This window comes from Betta splendens, chromosome 1 (genome assembly GCF_900634795.4).
Source record: "Betta splendens chromosome 1, fBetSpl5.4, whole genome shotgun sequence".
Lineage (NCBI taxonomy): Eukaryota > Metazoa > Chordata > Actinopteri > Anabantiformes > Osphronemidae > Betta > Betta splendens.
This window is the reverse complement of record NC_040881.3, coordinates 8045657-8066536: the sequence shown is the minus strand read 5'-3', so window position 1 is coordinate 8066536 and position 20880 is coordinate 8045657. Positions and strand designations below refer to the sequence as shown.

General features: G+C 47.0%; 1 protein-coding gene across 1 annotated transcript; it reads right to left on the bottom strand.

Moving 5' to 3' along the window:
• Positions 1–189: 189 nt before the first annotated feature.
• On the bottom strand, positions 190–20865 carry ube2o (ubiquitin-conjugating enzyme E2O). Its single transcript, XM_055511591.1, has 22 exons — positions 20449–20865; positions 11186–11245; positions 10694–10804; positions 10389–10486; positions 10196–10259; positions 9904–10047; positions 9525–9634; positions 9286–9436; positions 8961–9018; positions 8056–8218; positions 7410–7565; positions 6692–6846; positions 6448–6560; positions 6079–6207; positions 5901–5990; positions 5500–5821; positions 5052–5419; positions 4736–4916; positions 4195–4331; positions 3894–4097; positions 3687–3744; positions 190–3567 (listed from the first exon to the last, which is right to left on the bottom strand). The coding sequence occupies exons 1-22, from the start codon at positions 20863–20865 to the stop codon at positions 2789–2791; spliced, it is 4068 nt and encodes a 1355-aa protein (XP_055367566.1). The 3' UTR covers positions 190–2788.
• Positions 20866–20880: the final 15 nt, after the last annotated feature.

The following is a 20880-nucleotide window of genomic DNA, read 5'->3' as shown; positions in this document are numbered from 1 at the left end:
ACCTAATCTTAGTGTAAAATATAAATTAACATTTAAAAAAAAAAAAAAGACTGCTATATTTCGCTATATTTAGTAGATCCTGTGAGACAGAGTGGCGGCTGAATCATGAGCTGGACCTGCTCTTTGGAGAATTGGCTGCGGTCCAAACAGCGAACTGGGTTTTGAAAAAAAGCCACAGTGTTTCTATGGTACTGCTTGCAAAGTTTAATACATCACTATACAGTTGTCTTAAGCAACAAAATTAAACCAATAAAAAAATGAAATCTTAAGGACAATACAGACTCAGCACTTTGTACAAATGCCCCAAGCATCCACTTGACTGTTAGAACTCAGGTTTGTGTTAAATAGATCCTGTATGTGGTTATGTATATAGATATATATATTTATATATCATTATAGTCATGACAGCTGTACAGAGGGAATCAGGCTACAAATCATAACTTTATTAGTTCTTTTTTAAATATATCAATAACAGGCCACTGTGGAAATGTAGACATCGTACAGTCAAGTCTCGTGTGTCGCCCCATCAAAAGGCTTAAAGCAACATGTTACATGCTTTGGCTGTAAAACAAACATCTTGCAGTAATAATATAATAATAATAATAAATGATGATAATCATGATTAAATCTGACTAATTTACACACATACACAGAAAATTGTACACAGCATCGTGTGCTTAATATCCTGATGGGTTTTTGCTTCTAGGTGTAGCTTCACATTTTCTGTTTCTGTGGTTGTAGATAAATGACAAAGAAGGTGAATTAAGGAGCAAAGACATCACCGCGAGATTCTTGGCACCGTGACCGCACCTCCCACTTCTCGTGTCTGACACCGGAAACACAAGACCTGTGTCAGTGACACTTTGCAAACAGCAGCATGTCGGTGGGGAAAAAACAACATCGAGCTGCAGCTACTGCAGCCAGCGAAGACGCGAGGACTCGTCCTCTGGAATTAAAGGCAGCGACAAGATGAGGGTGAAATGAAATCCAGGAATGGCCACAGGATTTGTAGTGAGAAGAAAAATGATCGTGGACAAAGCAAACAAAACAACCCTCATTAATGACGTTTTTAGCTTCAGTCTCTTTAAAATGCAGCAGCTCCTGTCTCATGCTTTGATCACTCATATGGCACATGTGCCCTCTCATTCTGCTTCAAGGCTCATTGTTCAAGTAAAATCCCTCTTCGTTTCACAGATCATGGCAAGCACAACCTGTGTTATAATCATGATAATAAATACAATAACAATAATGTCATATCTGTCGGGAAAAAGAACACTATAGTCAATGTTGAATGGAGTCAATTAAAAAAAAAAAAAAAGATGTAAACAAAGACTGCTCCGATTTCCCCAGGAAGCACGAGTAGACCGAAGGTGAGTTCAAGTCTGTAAATAAAACCCAATATAAGCAGAAGAGACAGAAGAACGGGAGCCCCAATGGGAAAACACGGAAAACCACAAGGGAGTGGCAACAAACCCTCAGTGTCACCTTCCGATGTTATTAAACCCACGAGACGAGGAAAATCTGATCCAAGATCTGCACCATGAAGGGGGAACAACTAGATCAGGGAGTAGGTGGTTTCTACATGTGGTTTGTGTCTGAAGCTTGAAATGAGGAACTCCGTACAACACAGTATGAGATTACAATTCAAGTAAGGCAACATGTCGATGTGAGATGACGGAACGGATGCGTCGGGTTCTTTTTTCAGATCTACTCTGCAGAGTTCCCCTCCGTCACAGAGAAGCTCCACCCTGAAGGCCGCGCTGCAACCCTGACCGGGTCCAAACTCCAAAGCACAAGCTCACCGGCTCCAGCTCATCGACCGCCTCCGCTGGAGTCTCCACAGCGTGAACCGACGCGTCGTATGAGGAGGCAGCGGCCGTGTGAGGTCATGACCCGCTCAACACGCGCTACAAGGTGATGCCTGCGGTGTGTAAACGTCGTCACTCCATGTTCGCTGTGCGGCCGGCCAAGAAAAGTACAAAAATGGTGGAAAAAGACGTGAAGCTGTTGTGGCTGGCAGTTTTACCGACATTCAGTACGTTCGACTTAGTGCGCGCGTGTGTGTGTGTTTGCGTGTAACTAGAGGATTTGGCAGAAAGCGTACAACCAGTGTTTTCTACCGAAAAAGAATGGTCCTGGTCGATGTCGCTGCTCCCAGACCAGATGGTCCGTTTGTTGGTGTTAGTGCAGGATGGTGCAGCGAAAACACCAGTAGTGCTACAGAGAGAGCTGGGCAGTGCGGTTTTTAGGGAGTCTCACCCGCTGACTGCTGTCAGGGAAATCCCCACCTGTACGGTGGAGGGGGGGGGCACGGCACAGTTTCATCATCTCATTCAGTCCTGTGAGGCAGCCACACCGCCACAGCTGATGGTGAAACTCGGACTGTCTCTGGTAAAAGCTCCGTTTTAACCTTTGGCCATGAGAAGATGAGGGTTTCTATGTGACAGCTCATCCACACACTGCACTGGTCTGCTGTGATGCTGAGCAACAGGAACTTCAGAGAGAACAAAAAACAGGCATAAAGTTGTGGAGTCTGGGGCAGCGGGAGCAGAGATGAGTCAGAGAAGGAGGAGAAGGGCAGGAAACCGTGGGCAGTGCTGAGGGCTGAGTGCATCTCTGGACGGGGGCACAGAGAGCTGAAGCCACCAGATCCGTAATGCTTCGTCTTCTACAGCTTGAGGCAGATGAACAGAGGAGACAGAGAGCGGGGAACAGTGCAGAGTGTGTGTGTGTGTGTGTGTGTGTGGGGGGGGGGGGGGGGGGGGGGGGGGGGGGGGTGAGGAGGCACTTACTTGTCCTCTGTGTGCTGAGGCATGCCAGAGGCGGCCAGCGCCGCCCTGTACTGCAGCAGCACGCATCGGACGCTTTTCACAAACCCCTTCGAGAGCGGGAAGAGTGGAAAGCCTATGTCTGGGTAGCCGCTGCCCTCTGGGAGGAAACTCCTGTAGCTCTTTCTTCGCTTCTTTGGTCGCACCACTGGCTGGCTTCCCACGGAGCCCGCGCCTGTAGAGGCTGTAGAGCCGGCTCTGCTCTCCCCACCGTGAGACCCGCCCACCGTGGAGCCGTCACAGTCCGAGTTCTGGCTCAGCTTCGCCTGGGAAGCCGCTGTGGTGGAGGCACTGAGCCCTGAATCCTCCAGCTCCTCCTCCATAATACTGGTAACCGTCGCTCCCGCGAGCCCCTCCTCCACAGGCTTACTGGGGGTGCTGTGGGCCACGACCGCAGGCGCTGCTCCCAGGGGCAGCTGCTCGTCCACAGGCTCCACAGATGAGGAGCGGTCTTTTGAGTAGGGAGCCCGGTGCGCCGCCTGCCCTCTCTCTGCGGCCTCGTGGAGCTCGAGCCACGCCTCCAGGCGGTGAACGAGCCGCCAGCCGCTAGAAACAAAGTGCTCCTGGATCTCTTGTTTAAAGACCTCCACGGGGTTCTGCAGAAGCTGCGTCATAGACTGGACCATCTTGATGAGGGCCATCTCGTTATAACAGCGACTGTTCTCATAGCCTTCCTGCAGGCCCCTGTCACTGTCGAAGCCGGCCTCGTTATAGTAAGGCTCATTGACGAGGATGAGGCCTGCACATGAAACGCACACATGAGTCCACGAAACACTGCACCGTTTTAATAATCATAAGTGTGTGTGTGTGTGTGTGTGTGTGTGTGTGTGTGTGTGTGTTTGTCAGTCACACACCAACCTTGGATGGAGATAAGGACTTGCAGCAGGCTGGACTTGCTTGTCCATCTCTCAGTGCCCTGTGGATCACATCAACACAAAATCAGAATACAGCGTGTAGTGCAGTTGTTTAAACAAAAAATAGCTTTTATCCATGTCCATTAATATTTCACTATATACACTGACAAAAACAGACGCGCAGAATTTTCCGAGTGCAACACAAACTCACTTTGCCGATCCAGGTCCCCAGCAGACTGACGCACACCTTGCCGTTGTCATAGAGGTTGGGATTGACGCGACCGCTGCACTGAGACAGGTAGCGAAACAGAGGCGGCACAGCTGGGTAGATGTTGGGCAGCTGGATGTCGAACAGGAACAGACCGTCCTCGTACGGGGTGCGAGTCGGGCCTTTGATCAGCGCTGAGAACAAGTCCTGCAATGGAGAAGCTGGCAAGTTAATGCTGAAGGGCGTGATGGCGGATAATCAGTATCTGGCACAGATAACCTTGACATTTACAACAGAAACCCACCATACGATCCTCAAAGGTTTTGACCATGATGCCGTCGGGCAGCGACGTTGCAAGCAGAGCCATTTCCTTCCTCACTGTGCTGAAGAACTTCTTTGCCTCCGCTGGCTGAAACTCCATTTTCTTGAATGAGTGAGTGTCTATAAAAAAAAAAAATAGTTGAATTGAAAATAAGGAAAGAAATTATGTGAAAATACAACTTAGCTTGTGTGGGAAATGAATTAATCAAACTAACTGATGCAGACGAGAACGATGACCGAATTAAAATGGGAGGCAGCTACTGTGGCTCATAGTAATGAGGAAAACTCAGCCTGGCTGATTTAATTGCTCAAACAGAACAAAATTCCAACTCTGAAGACCACAGTTTAAAGTTGAAGCTAAGTGATAATGTTCGTGACTTGTGTTTAAGTGACAGATGGTGAAGAAGAAAAATGAACAGCAGGACTAGAGATGTGTAGTAGTAGTAGTAGTAGTAGTAGTAGTAGTAGTAGTAGTAGTAGTAGCAGTAGTAGCAGTAGTAGCAGTAGTAGCAGTAGTGTCTTACCTGGGGCCCACTCCAGCACAGAGAACACCTCCCCCCTGGCACTGGTGAAGGTGACACCAGGTTTGCCACCACTCTGTTGGCACAATACTGGTGTGTCACTGAGAAACTCACTGGGCCACTCCTGTCCAGCGACTGGTGTCTGTGGCTCCTGCTGGGGCTTCTCCTCTCCAGCTCTCTCTGCCTGAAGTTAGAAGAAAGAAGAGTCTTTATATTTGACTGCATTGGAAGGTTTGTGCCCAAACTGAATCAACTCTTCAAGTGCAAGTAAAGATATGGATAAGTGCTAGATATACTTTGTTTTAGATTTAAGCCCTACCTCTGTCCCTGCTCCTCCACTCCCCCCTGCCTCCACCACAGCCTCCATCTTCTCCTCCTCCACGATGGCCACGTTATCCAGCGTCTTCCGGAGGTTCTCCTGCAGCTTCCTGATGTCATCTAGGAAGCGCTTCTCCTTGGTGGGTTTCTCTGGGGCCGCGGACGTCACAGAAGTCGCTACATTAGTTGTGGAAGCGGGTTCAGCGGACGTCGGGGAGGTCGGAGAGCCGCCAGCCCACAGCTGCTCCACAGTCATGTTCTTCAGGCTCTCCAGGATTTTCAAGGCCTCTTTTAACTCTCTGAAACTCAGAGAGGCGCCATCTTTACTGGGCTTTTCGGCTCCATTGACGGCTCCTCCTGGGGTTGTTCCTAGGCAAACAAGTAACAAGTATAGGTCAAAGACTGCAAGTCATGGCTAAAAACAGCTGGTAAAGTGTCAAGGTCCTCACCTCCTCCAGAAGCAGGACTGGCCACAGCCACAGATGCTTCCCCCTCCTCCCCTGGGACATTAGTGGGGCTGGTGACCCCGGCTTTGCTGCCCTCCTGTGGGGGGATGATAAACGTCCTGTAGCTGGTGGGGGTGGGGGTGGGGGTGGCGTTATCTGTGGCCTCGGCATTGTTGACGTGGCTGTCTTCCTCCGTGGTGAGGCCATTGTCCGTCTCCCAGCTGTCGCTCTCGTCCTCCCACTCTTCGGTGGACAAGACGCTGCTGGTCTCCTCCACAGAGTCGTAGTCGGTCTCCTCGATCTCAGACTCCACGTTGTAGAGATGCTGTGTGTCAGAAGACCATCAGCAACAAACATCTCTCCAGTCAGAAACCACATTCCTTTTATCGAGGACAAACGTTTACCTGTGGTAGGACAATGGTCTTGGAGTTGTCTGCCCACACCACCTCCACTTTGCTGCTCACATCCACCCTGGACACCTGACCTACTGACGTCTGCAAGGATGGTAATTACAGAATGACAAGTCTACACACAAGTGTGTTGTCCAGATTGTGAAGCCTATTGTGTCCATTTGGTCCTCACCTCATTCTCACAGTCGTTCTGCCCGTTCTCAGAGTTCCATATTCTGATGACAATGTCAGTGGTGCGAAAGTGAAAATCTGGGTGATCTGCAATGTCGTACACGCTGACATCCTCCTCCACACCAATAACCTGGGTTAAAGCAAAGAAAGGACTATTAACCTCATTTCATTTCACACTTTAAACCTGCACATACAGTATACCAAGACATGACACCTTTCGTCCCACGAAGTTGCTATGGTTACTGCACACTCACCCCCGACTCCCTCACATTACTTATGCCTCTCTCTCCCACGCGCTCGGACACAAACATTTAAACGTGAAGCTTTTTCGCTGCCTTTAAGACACAGCCGTGTGCTTCTCCTCACAGACCTCCACATCGTCACTGCTGGTGTTGAGTTTGATCCACTTCACGACACACGTTCGCCCCTTGTGGTCCCCAGACTGAATCACACCGTACAGGCTGGGGTCCTGCAGCGCTTGAGCTGAAGAAAACAACACAAGCACAAGGTAAGGTTTGAAAAATGACAAACAAAAGATTAACATCACAAAAAAGGATACACAAACTGCACTGTAGGAAAAAGCACAGGGGCAGAAATAAACTTCATAAACTTACGTCGTTTGTCTACTACAAAGTCTCCAGGACAAAACTCGTGGCTGTCGAGGTGCTGGATGGGAATGAGGTCATTTGATCGGATCCCCTTTTCCATCTGCCCGTCCTTCCACATCACATCAGCTGTGGTCTTGGTGGAGACCACTTCCACTGCCACTCTGAAAGAGTCATTTGAATTGTGCTTGATAATTATGTTTGTAAAGACGATAGACTGAGTCAGCTGAGTCCAGAAGTCCTCAAACCTACAGCTAAATACTTGATGATCTTGAATTCTCCTGGTAACTAAATGATAGACTTTAAATAATCTACTGCGCTGTGGTGGCTTTGTGCGTGAAATCTATAAGCTGTGAGGCATGTGGTTGAGGAAAGGAAACCATCAGTGCACTGAAGGACTGGCTGCTGAGCTCAGACAGATCCAGACATTGCTGCTTGGTTTAAAAGTTAACAGATGACGTCATTGGTCTTATTTTTACATCAATTTCCCAATAGAGCAGCAGGAAAGGTCACCAAGTGTGAGGGAAGCACTGTCAAACCCTTGTTCACTATAGATTTTTTGAAATGTCAAAACACTTATGTCTTCAAGAAAGAAAAGTTACCAGATCAATCATTGGTCACTGCTGAGGAATGCAGTCACCTCAAAAATGTGACTTTAGAAAAGATGAATGATGTCAAGGAGCAACATAAAGTCAAGTAAATATATTGAGCTGCATGTTTGACTCACCTGTCTCCAGGTTTGAACTCGCGGGAGAACTTGGTCCTCTTCTTTTTGTGTTTCCTTTTCAGGTTGCGGATAGAGAGTGGGATGCTCTTCTTACGGTTGGTTCCCAGACCGCCGCTCTGAGACGAGGCTGTGGAGCTCGCTGACGACGTCAGAGAGCTGCCGGTCCAATCAAGAGGTTAAATATATACAAGACAGTTTAAGCATTTATTTAATAGGGTCCATTTCTAAAGATCAGACAGTTAAGACTGTGCATGAGAAGACAAGCTAAACTTTCATTACTGTGGCAATAAACTATACACTCAATGATAAAAGTAATTGGACATTAACCTGAATAAACTGTGAGTGAGTTACCATTTTCATTTCTTCCCTTTTCTCCATCACCCACCAATAAAACTAGGATTTCATTACCAAGTGGCTCCGTTTCATTAATAATGCAAATCAAAGTAAATGAACTGTGTGAAATTGATGTTAGCCGAGTTGCACAGCATCATCAAGGCAGCTTGGCTCCATAAAAAAACAGACTGTGGAATTAGCAAGTCGAAAGATTTGCCTTTTTTTTCTTGAACATGCAAAGAAATAAATATGAAAAGACAAAACACTGGACATTGTGCTACACTTCTACTGTACAGACGAAAAATGGTGGCACCTGGTGTCGTCTGTGTCCTCAGCAGCCTCGTCATCAGCGTCCGGCTCCCCATGCTCGGCCGAGGTGCTGTGGGTGTTCTGGGCCTCCGGGGGGTTCTGGATGGACACCACAGGGCCGTTGTTGTTGGGATGAGACGGGTCAGTGTGCTCCAACTTGTGCTCGCCTAGCGACAGACATGAACAAAGCACTGAAGTAAAAAGGGTCATCATGTCATCAATGTTTTCTACCATGTGACGTTGCTTTACAGAAAGAAACACATTTCTCATTCAAAGTGTTCTTCTCTGCAGCACAACTTCCAATTAGACTCTTCCCTCTGTACTGAGGCCTCACTCGCTGCAGTCTCCCAGGATCTTTAAATTATTCTGCCTCTGATTTACATGGAGATAGTTCCCAGCTCATTTAGAGAGAATGTAAGCAAAACATACTGTAGTGCTCATCTTTACCAGCCCTAACAACAGACAAATCACTGATTAGAAATAGGAAATGCACGGTTTATATTTATTGCTTTACTGGAATAGATTCATCATGAAATATAGTACCAATCAGACTCATGAGTTTGATAAAAGACAATATTAGGACTGTTGTGTTTCATTAGCTTACAAATGTGATGCCTGTGGATATTTGTGGGAAAAAGAACATCATGTTAATGTTTAATACAATGTTTCCAGGGATCATACACAACATGATTCATCTGTAATAATAGTGACTTGGTAAAAAAAAACAAAAAAAAAAAAAAAAAAAACACTTCTGTTTGTTTTCAGTAGTTCTATTAAAAACCTTCCAGCGACACAGAAATATTTCAGTCTAGTGAAATTCTATAACAATAGAGTCTGATTGAAGAGGCAACAAAGACCGACTGACAAAGCAATAGACAGCGTGTGTTGTACGTTTCGTCTCTTTGCTACCTTGCGTGTCTGCGTTCTCCGTCTTCTTCCCCAAATCTTTCTTGAACATCCTTTTCAACTGAAGACGAGAAAACCACAGGCAGAGTTTGAAGATGATCACAAACAAAACTTTCACACTACTGACATTCTACCACCACATTCTAACACCAGCATTCGAGGAGCACTGCCAGACTTTAGTTATTAACTTCTGGAGCAAGACTGCTTATTTTAAGTTATAATATTCTCCCAAGAAGGTAACAGCCTACCACTGTCAAACAGGTGACTTGTTATATTAGATCAAAGTTAAATCTGCAATATTCTCTAAATTAACAAATGTTATGGACACCTTTCTAGCAACAGGGTCTTCGGGTATGACTGGAGCCCCCTCTGGTCCTTCACAGGTGATGCGCGTGGCTTCCCCCTTGGCAGGAAAGACGTAGAGGGCCCTCTCTCCCAGCTGCCTCTGGGTGTGGTCATAGTAGCCCAGACGTCTCACCCTAACGCAGCACAGAGGGCAACACCTGGCCGTGAACAACAAGCTGCACGAGGGCATCAGAGAAGCAAAGTGAGGGGATGTGGACTCACCTGCTTAGATTCTCCTGTGTGATGGTGGAGGGAGGTGGATAGACGCCGTCAGAGCCTTTGGGTGAGTAGCTCTTGGTGATCCAGGTCACCTTCAGTTCCACCACCTTCACCTGGGGAAAGCACAGAGAGGCCGTTTGACATCCTTTACTATATGTGAAAGACTTTAAGGTTTTTAAGCAGCATATTGTTATTAACACTGGTAGGAGTCTGAGCCTTTTACAGTTTTCCACCATCTGACTTCTGAAGTCACCCTGACCCACAGTAAACTAGCAACAGAGTCTGCCGCCACTACTGCTAATAATAAAACTGCAGGGTTAGAAAGATGAAAAGATACAGAACAACAAGCTGGGCTCACAATGTTTTTAAGTCCATGTCTTACCTCCTCCACCACAACCCTGAACTTGCATTTCCTGCTTAGAACAGGTTTGACTCCTGACAGCCACTGAACGTTAGAGAAGACTTTTGCTGGACCAATCAGGACCTGGCCTGGGTAGAAGCCATAAGCCTCGTCAAAGAACAGACCCTGAAAAGAACAGTGACAAACAGGCAACGTGAATTTAAATGAAACTGCCACAACGCATTAATGTTATATGTGTAGATGTAAACTTGATTCGCTGATTCAGCCAGAGGTTTTAGAAGCAATAACTTAGACTGAGCATGTGGCCACGTACCGAATCACTGACATGTGGGCAGACGTCGTACAGCTTGGCCCCATCCTCCACACTCATGGAGCACCTGGAGGCAGGAAGAGACAGAGGCGACGGGTGGATGGTCACTGGACGAGGCAATGATGAACATGTGCCAGCTTTAAGTCGCCCGGACAGACTAACACATGGTCACGGCCTGTTTAATCACACACTGTACCTGGCACCGTTGGAAAGCTTGAGGATGATGTGATTAGTCAGATCATACACTTTCCCCAACCAGAAGTCATAGGCAATGTAGTCGCCGTACATAAAAGACTGAAGAACACAGAAAGGCAACGGTCACTTCAAACTACACACAGTCAATTATGTTGTATGAATGAGTCAATCAACAAAGATGAATGAAAGCACCGATATTGTAAGAAATTAACCTAGAGCTCTCATTTGAGACATTTTAAGTTTTATTTTGACATTTATGTAATATCCTACCTGTGATTAATAGTAATTACAGTGTAACTCTCTTACCCAAATGTGCTGCAGGTCCTTGCTGTTCACTGGATACAGAACACAGTTCGTTCCCACCAGTTTCACTGCACACTCGATGTCAATGTTGGTCACGATACCACACTGGTTGTCCTGTGAGGCAACGAATTCAGCACATCTGTCAGCGCTTTATCAACATCACTCAACTATGCTCATCAACAGAAACTTTGTTTGAAAGATTATGAACTTTTGCTAAGACAGAAGCATCTATATTTTGGGAATTCAAGGACAAAGTGAATTTTAATGAAACCAGAATCTTGCCAAAGTATTTATTGCCAATGTATCTATATTCAGCTTGAGTTGTTGCACTGCGTTAACACAGAAAGCCTCCTTTGGTCCTGTGAAAGTGTCAGCCAGCCCTTACATTCCAGTCATGTCCGAGGCAGCAAATGGAACGGCGGTGAGGTGACTGACAAAGAGAGGCGGATGGAAAGAGACCAAAAAAAAGAAAGAGACGGAGCAAACAACACTTACATTTGAATTGTTCCGTCGCACAATGTCTCTCATGACAATGGATCGATCTTCCAGTTTCAGCTGTAGGACAAAAAAAACAAACGGTTTTAGAAAATGGAGGCACGCAAGACATTTGAATTTCACACCAGCAGAAATTGGATCATCAGATTCCTAAAATAACAGTCACATCAGAGGAGAACCTTTTAACGAAGCATTGACACTTGGACGAAGATAAATGAGCCAATATGATGTGACACACGCTCGTCTTCCCTGCGCGCTCAGCAACATGCACAGTCCTGGATGCTAAACGCCCCGAGAGCAGCCTCAATCATCCTGAACAGAAACACATCTCAATGAACCTGCGGCGAGTGGATCCAGCAGATAGATGAACACATTTTTACTATCAATTAATAATTAAAGATGAATATAAAATAAGATGTGGGTAAACAGTGTAGTTTACACCAAGGTGGATTAACACATGAAGCCAAAACATGTATTGATCAAGACCTACGAGCCCAAAGAAACACAGGGCAGGAAATAGCAGCTAAGCTTGGCACAGACTGGGCTCCCAGGGGAAAAGCTGCTGCTCCTGAAGGCTGAATTTTGCTCTTACTCTGTTAGCGAGCAGTCACCTAAAACAGCAGAGTCAAACCTCGACATGCACACAAAGCTGAAAGATGCTCCATGATTTCCAAAGGCCACTTAGAATACTATGACTTTACAGTATGTGCTTTAGAGGCAGAGCCACACTGAGCCTGAGCACCAACTGTGACTGCGTAAAATACATGCACATCTCAATCTGTAGTCTTCCAAGACTTCAGAAGGAGCAAGATGTGCTTGAAAGTTGTGGATTTGTTTTAGGAAAAGCACTGAACTTTGATTCAAGGTCTTACTGACTAATTAACAACCCTCTGACATGGTATGAAGGCTAAAGTCTAATGTTCTCCCATCCTGACACAACGTCCAAAACTCTGAGGTTACAATGTGTAGTAGTTATTGCTGCAAATTATTCTCATCTCTAAAGAGCAGGAAGCAGAAAGAAAAAGTCTGTCAGGAAAGCATCTGGCCTATTTAACGTGACCTACTTGAAATTAAAACAGAGTGATGGGGCAGGATTTCACACTATATCCCTGCGTCTCATCAGTCAGACAGAAACAAAGCTGAGAAGTGACTCAGATTCCGAGTGGATCCTATCAGGCCACTTTGGAGGGTGCAAGTTATTTACTCTATGTAGTTTTTTTGACTTTCCACTAAGAAAAAGCTCAAACCTTTATGAAACTCAGCAAAACCAATATCTTTATCTTTACTATTGATCCAAAATGCAAATTATTAATGATCACAGCATCAAATTTACATTGTAACAATTCTATTAGTCATTAAAGCTCAATGGAAAATAATGCCTCGATTGTGCTTTGTGCAAGTAGTCAATTTGCTTTAGTAAATTAGATGCAAGACCTGATGACTGCCAGCATTTGCTCCGATCAAGCTAAAAATCATAGTATTTAAATTGGAGGTGTGTGTTAGCACAAGAAAACAAACTCCTACAATCATACGAAGTTGATTTGTATAAACCTGGAAAGGTTTCCAATACAAAAAAGGTAGAAAACGTTGCTCTTCTCCAGATACGGCAGATGAATATCGGAGGACATTTCTCTCTTACTCCATCGCTTTTCTACACATTTATACATGAAAGTGTGGCGCCCCGTTAATAAACTGCTCAAAGTCCTGTAGACAAAAACACTGCAAATTAATAGACCATTAGTGAGCAAGACAGCACATGGGTGATTTAATTAAAGGAGCGTTATCTGTGGGACTTACAGCTACGGCACACAGGCCGTGGGCAGCGGCACCCAACACACAATTACCTACTACTACTATTACAACTACCTCATGTCTGTGTGGCAGAAAACTACAGTATTAAAACATGAAGAAATGCTCAATGAGAAACACAGAAAAGAAAGAAAGCAGCAGGAGCGTGTACGTTTGGCCACAGACAGATGGAAGGAGGAGAATGAAGACAACCCAGACACGGAGGCCTGCTGCATGTTAAGTAATGACTGGGAGGAGTGAGTGGAGAGGGACTGGCTGCCACTCAGCTGATGAATAAACCATACAAACGCAGATGAGCAATGTTATTCAGCTTGGTTGTTGTTCTTAAACTGTGCTGTATCTGCACCAGAGATCACTGACTGTACTGTTACTGTAGAGACTCAAAAAAGCAACTGGAGCCTGAAAAGTAAGTAGAAAACATGTTTGTCCATTAAAGATCTACTTCACTTGCAAAAACCTGTCAAAACTCCTTCATTGAACAGTGGAGCGTGTGTGTGTGTGCCCGCGTGTGTGTCGTGTTGGGGCTTAAACACACAGGGGCATGTGTGCGCTTACACACACACACACTCCGATCACGCGCCTCCATCTACACCTTTTATCCAGAGAAGCTCAGGAGCACAAGGCGGTTTGTGGACGTGCAGTCGTCTTCATTGAAATTCCTTCAGAGCGTCGCGCCGCAGTGTGCTACTGTACAAACTGTAGCCGTTCGAACACAGTCAAAATGACATCAATCACCTGCATTTAGCCTCACTGTAGATTTAACATAACACCTTAGTAACAGCCCGCCCACAGCAGGGCCTGTGCGCCCATTACAAATTATGACTAGCGTTCATCTGTCAGCCAGACGTGACATGAATTAGCCGGCCGGTATCATCTTAAACCAATTTAACAATACATCTTGCAAATGTATGGTGAATTTAAATCCGTTTTAAAATAATTTGCTACAGCAGAGCAGGTCCCTGCGGTGGAAGTGATTACAGACAGAGGACGGGGAACACTGGTCTCACTGATCACAGTGAGATGATCTCTACTTTTATTGCAGGGAGGCATTTCCCTGGGATGACAGCACCGCCACACGTTGCCTCAACAGGCAACTGATACAGTAATCACTGATTATCCCAGCTGAGACTTAGCCTCGGATCATACTTAGCATTTAACACAAACAATAGAAACACAAAGGAAACCTGACTTTACTCTGGAGGGGCAGCTCCTTATCCGTGTGCCTTCTTAACAATCCATGCAGGTTACAGGTATTACGCTGCTCTCTGGATATGATCACAATGATAAAAGGGTCCTCATACAGTAAGTGGAATGCTAATGTCCACGATAAGACACAAAAGCTGTAATGCAAATCATTTAACAAAGGTTTACTTATTTAAAGTTCTGCTCTGTGATAACAATGAAGACAACCCGGCAATCAGACGCTTGTATCCCTGACCAGAACTCTGTCTATACCACAAATTACTGGTTGAATTACTGATTAGAACTAACTAGATCCCTGAAGTCTGCAAATAAATCAGACACCTGTCTGCAGAGCGCCCAGGCAAAAATTTCAAACTAACACAAGTTTGACAAGTTGCAGTGATCTATGAATTTTGGCGAAAACACCTCCTGTTTTCAGACAGTGTACACAGGGAAAAGCTCTCATTATTCGGGGACTAAAACGTGCTACCTCCTCATTTCAACGCACACATGAGGAGGGGGCTTGTGCAGCTCAGTTGCACAGAGTAGCTGCATTAAGGAAACACGGTCTGAAAAATGCTCTGAAAAACACAGCTAATTCACAACACGGCATCTGGCTGTTGCTATGGCTCATGTAGTCATGAGAGGAGAGGCAGCAATATGGTAATGGACACAGTCAGACAACAAAAGGAGAGAGACGCGGCTGCATCCATTTGCAGTAATGCAAGTAGTGTGTGTGTGTGTGTGTGTGTGTGTGTGTGTGTGTGGCACCTGGAACTAAAAAAAGACGACAACGCTGGCTGCCTCCATTCAGGTTAATAGGGTAGAAGGGGACAGATTGATTACAGAAATCGATGGAGGACAGCATTTGCTTTGACTTCCCAGCCTAATTAACACAAGTCATTATTCAGGTGCTGTACTAGAAGGAAGAGGGGGAGAGACACTGCAGAGGACTGCAGCTCGGGGCCACGCCTGCTCTCTACTCTGACAGACAGTTTACTACGTCAGGCTTCCTCCTCCTGGTTCTAGCCTCGTCTCCACATAATGAACCGCGAACAAGAGCAGGTCAAATTACCACAAACTGTCGTAAAAGTTAAGTCAGTCAGGCTGCCAGTGTCCATCATATGATAAATGAGGTACCTAGTTACATCCTGTAATGATACTAGTCTAGTGATGCGGCAGAGCCATGATACAGGAGGAGAACAGCCTCTTCCACACACTCATACACACAACAGATCCTGAGAGCAGGTTTGATGTTTTTGATTTTGAAGACAGAAAATCCAGCCAGTTTGTTTATTTCCTTCATTGTACTGTATTTGAATAACAAAACAATGGAATCAGCAAAGACCAAGGTATTGAGCCTGTCCTAGTTGTTGCCAACTTCACTAACTCCCTGCCCACAGTATCAAGAAGCAGAGACACCACAGTAAATTACGTGGCCCTAGATCTTCAAGCTCTGCAGCATCAAAGCATCCAGAGACATTATTCTAATTCCAGGGCTGTTTAGATATCTGCAGTGCTTTAACCACAAAGAAATAACTGAAGACGCAGAAAAAAATCTTGACCTCCTCCGTCTACGTTTATGGATGTGTTTCCCTAAATAACAAAGGAATAAAAGAGCAACCTCTTAAGTCTTCTGTGGATAAACAGCTAAAATCAGCTTCTTCCCTCACAGCCGTGCCTGGTTCTTACAGCAGGAGGGCAGCGCTGTCTGACTGAAGACTATCGACTGGGACACACAGGAAGGGTGTACGGCTGTAATAAGGGAAGCAGGCACAGAGCCTTTTAGTGATGAGACCACAGGGGGATTATAAGAGGCCTAAATGTGCACAGTCATACACTCACTCTGTGGTTTGGGAATAAGAAATGAAGAAAATAAGAGTAAAATCGTAGCATGGTGTTAAAGACAAAGAAGAACGGAAATACATAAATATGAAATGAGACAAGACAAGACACGGTAACAAAGACAGTTGGACATAAAGGATAAATGCATGAAGGGTTCTCAAGAGAGCCTATAGGAAAAATGAAATGATGGACAGAAAATCAGGGAGGACGATGGCAAAAAGAGTGAGGGGTGAGAAGACGCAGACAGGGTGTGATGAGCAGAGGAGCCAGGGGAAAGCCCAATATGTGGGAGATCGAGATGGATCTGAGGGGAGGGAGGGGGGGGAGAGAGAGAGAGAGAGAGAGAGAGAGAGAGGGAGGAAGCAAGACTGGCAAGAGCCAGAAATAGACATGAGCACAGCAGATAGTAAGATTGAAAAAAGGAGAGGGAGTCAGAGAAGGCAGAAAGAGAGCAGACAGCCACTCCACTGGGTAGTTCCTTTACTGCAGAGGAAGACGGGAGGATGAGTAGGGAAAGTGACTAAAAGAAGCTGGGCCGCACGGTTGTCAAGTGTCTGATTGTGACCGTGCATGTATGTGTTCCATGCAGAGAAACAATGCGAGAGGATCAAATGGGAGCCATAATCTCAGGGCAGGAGCTGGACAAGCGTCCAGTAAGCACCACATTACGTCAACCATCTCCATCACTGGCCTACTGGGACAATGAGGGAGGAGGTGCAGGACGGGTTAGCGGGAGACGAGGGGGGGGGGGGAGGAAGAAGAGAGAGGGAGGAACGATGCACCTGCCAAGTCAGGTTTACAGTGAACACTCTGCCTCCAGGTAGAAACAACAAGCACAGCGTCACACGTGCATCAGCACGAGTGCAGGAACAGATCACGGACGCCACCACCTCAGGGACATTTACAGGGTTCCTGCAGCAGCCGCTGACATGTTTATTTAGAAAAAGGTCAAGGAGGCAGGAGACGGACACGCGGACGAGGGCGGAGTGGGAGCGAGAGCAATGTGAGCGGAGAGGAAGAAAGGCGTCCGCTGCCAAGAAGGAAAGAGGATAATGGAAAAAGAGGATCAATGAGGTGAGGAGTGCAGACGGCACCGCACGTTCTCAGCGCGTCCCATTTCACACTTTAACAAGTCGGTCCCACTTTTAAGGGGGGGGGGTAAACGTCCTCCGTCTCCCTGACCGCCAAACACCAGTCACCCTCACATTTAAATGATCTGATCAGGTGCAGCAGTGTGTCAACAGGCCAAAACTCCACTTCCACCAGATGACAACAAAGTGACACGGGCTGCGTCTTCCCTCATCAGGTTGATGAGCTCATATTTACCAGCATCATTTCTAAGCAGCAGACTGACCGTGTGCGATGTAGCAGGTTAACGCCAGTGGAAGCATTCAGTGGATTCACTGCCGTAACATAAGCTAAAAGACCAACCCTAAAGGGCTTTGACTGTGTTCATGGATGGGGGCTGGGCCGGGCCGGGCCGACAGATGGGAGTCACCCTGTGGTCTGAGCATCCAGCACCTGCAGCTTTCCACATCCTTTGTATTTCAATTGATTTTCACAGACAATGATCCACACATCAAGTATTCACTGCGCTTCCTGCATGTAGAACGGCCACGTTGAGCTGCGCTAACTCAGGAGGCAGGGAGACTGATGGCTGACGTGTGACATCATGCTTCTCCGGCGGAGCAGGTGCCTTAAAAACCAACACGAAGGCCTTCGGCGCAATAGACCTGCTAACGTGTCCCTGCATCGTCGGCTCATATCGCTGCTTCAGCTGGGAAAGACCAACGCTGTGACTTCCTGTGGCAGCTGCTCAGTTACAGTGTGAACCACGCTACTGCAGTTTGTGGGTCTCGCAGTAAAATCTATTTGTCCACACGTCAAACAGAGCAGAGCAGAAGGTGGGACCTTCACAACCTATTCGGCCACTCATCTCCATAGCAGCCATCTGCTAGCTAGCTGCCTGCCGTCTCATTAGCTCATCACTATTTCATTTTCCTTCCTCCTAAAGGCTTTGACATGTTTATTAGTGATGACTTGCTTGCCACCCCCCCCCCCCCGGTCTTCACTTTTCCTCTCTCTGCAGCACAGTCAGCCTCGCTGCACTCACCCTGTCATCACGATTGCAATCCAAGCTCTTCAACCCTCTCCTCACTGCCCAGTCACTGGACTCCTGCTCCCAGTTCCCCCCCCGACCCCTCGGGCCTGGCAGCATCACAGCGGGTGAGATGCAGCACTGGGCACATCACCAGTTGCAATACATCTTTGTTCCCCACCGACAGTGAAATGGCAGCACCGAAAATGTCAAAATCGCATATAGACAACAAATTAAGTCTTTATTTCCATGGCAACCAAAGCACTAGGATGCTGAGGGGAAGAAGAACAATGAAAACTTCAAAATGAAGACGTGTGTCAATGAACGTGTGTGAATGATAGCATAAACCTGTTCTGAAGAAAGGAACTGAAGTTCGAAAACTGCATTTTAACGAACCACGAAGACTTCTGGAACAATGTCCTATGAGCGAATGAGACCAAAGGTGGGCTGTTCAGCCTTAAAGCCTTGTGCCACATGAAACAAGGGCCTTTTGCAGCAACACCTGGTAGCGTCTGTGGAGCACAGTGGGCGGAGGGGTGATTATTTGGATCTGTTGTGCAGCCTCGGGACCTGCACACTTTGGTGTAAAAAAGGCTTCATTGTGAACTGAATGACTGCAGAGAATTCTAGTCACGTAGCATTCAGTATTTTGTAACGGTAAAAGAGGTGGGCTTCGAACTGGGGTTGAGGTTTGTAGGTAGGTGCAGGTAAACCTGTCTGTGGCTCCATTTATCTGAACACACAGTATCAAATACATTACACTAATGACATCTGATGACTGTTGCTGCTTTAAATGGTAGTTTTGTTAAGATCAACAGAAAGCCTGGGACATTTTAACCATCAGTGTTCCTTCCACTGATTCCTCCTGGGAGAAAGGCGCTTAAACAGAAGAAACACAACAAAAAAAATGTGGAAATCATCTTGGAAATATGCAACTTAGCATACTGCAGCAAGCCCTCATGAATTATTGATCTAAATCTTCACCATCCTCTCAGGACATATGCAACTAAGACAGAGCCTGCTGAGACGTGTCGCACACAGATTAGCAACAAATCCTGCTGTCCCACACACACAAACCACCACAAGAAAACCACTCAGTCAACAACAGTCCAGAATGAAATCCATGCGCACGTACACTAGCATGCACTGGATGCTTTGGGGACACACGCTAGTAATGACACAGCATTAAAACGCCACATGTTGGCTAAACATCAGTCTCATTGTTTAACTGAGCCTTTGTTGCCACCGGCTTTGAATGACACTATGACCAGAGCTCTACACGCGGAGCCGCTGGGACAAAGCAGCGTAATGAAACGCTCCTTCTGGTCCAGTCCCGGGTCTCCAACAGGAGCCGCTTCCAGAGCAGTCGGTCCCCATGTAAACCCTGTGTCCCGCTCCACAAGGCACAGCCCAGTTCTCTCAACACACAATGAATAGAACCAAAACAGCAAGTGATGGTGATGGTGATGATGATGAGTCTGTTACGAGAGTTATTTAATCTTTTCAAGTCGTTAAATACACATTGCCAAACCTGTGGAAGCAAAACAATATATTTGTTTATGTATTTAAGTATAACAATAAAAATGAAGGTGAACAAGGTCAGTGTATTTACATCATAAGTGGATCCATTTTCCGCATATGTCTCGCTGTTATAGTCACTACTGTCTGTAAATGTGGCTTCTAATCAGTTTACAGGGCACTGAGGGTGTTCCACACAAAGTCTAGGCCCAAGACAGAGAGATGCTGCCTTCATGGGTTATACTGTAGAGATCAGCGTCTCTTCATCCACACAGACACAGCAAATGCCAACTTAAACCCCGAGGAACAGATGTGGCGTGAAGAACTAGGCTGCTTCATCATTTTGTTCCGACAGCGTTGGATCTCGGGCAAAGTCACACCCAGCTGAGGAGCTGAACCACCGAGCCGAGGACGAGCTTCGCCTCTGGGCGGAATGCAGCTAACACAGACCGCGTCTGGACTCTGAGCCTCCCGCTACCGGCCAACGGGTCGGCCGCTGTTTGTTTCGCCGCTTTCTGGACGCGCTTTAACGGACCGAGCCTGATTAGCGCTGCCCGACACCGGCTGGGTGTTACGGCGCCGTTAGCTAAAGCGCTACTTAGCATGTGTGCTCGTGAGCTAGCCAGTTAGCTAGCTAGGTTATGCGTTTGGTGGCAGGTGGTTTAGCGAAGCATCCTCCCCGGATCACGAGCGAACACTTTTCTCCTTCGAAGCTGCAACGGGCAGCGGGAAACGGCGGAGCTCCAGGTCGGAGGCCGTTATTCAGCTAGTGTCAGTGTCAACAGTTAACGCGTTAGCCGCCGTGTGGTACCTTTGTCTCCCTGATGTCCTGCTTTCCTCCTTCAGGGTACCACTGGACGCGGACAAATCCCCTACCGAGAGGCCGACTCGGGGTGTCCGCGGCGCTCTCCGTGTCCGAACCACACTGGACTCGTCCTCCACCAGCGCCGCCGCCTCCTCCGCCGCCGCCGCCGCCTCTCCCTCCTCCATCGTCGAGGTCCGAGTCGGAGTCGAAATCCTCCTCGCCATGGATCATACGCACGAGACCGAAGCGGACTGAACCTCGGTACCGCCCGGACACCAGGTCGTGAGAGAAGAGCAGCCGCTGGGACCCGTCCGCCGAGGGCGAGAGAGCCATGGATGGAGGCTCCGAGCCCGGACTGGCTGCGGGAGAGAGGCCCGCGGGTGGCGATGCCGCCGCTGCATCCGATGCTACGGGCTCCGCCATCGCTGCTGTTGTCAG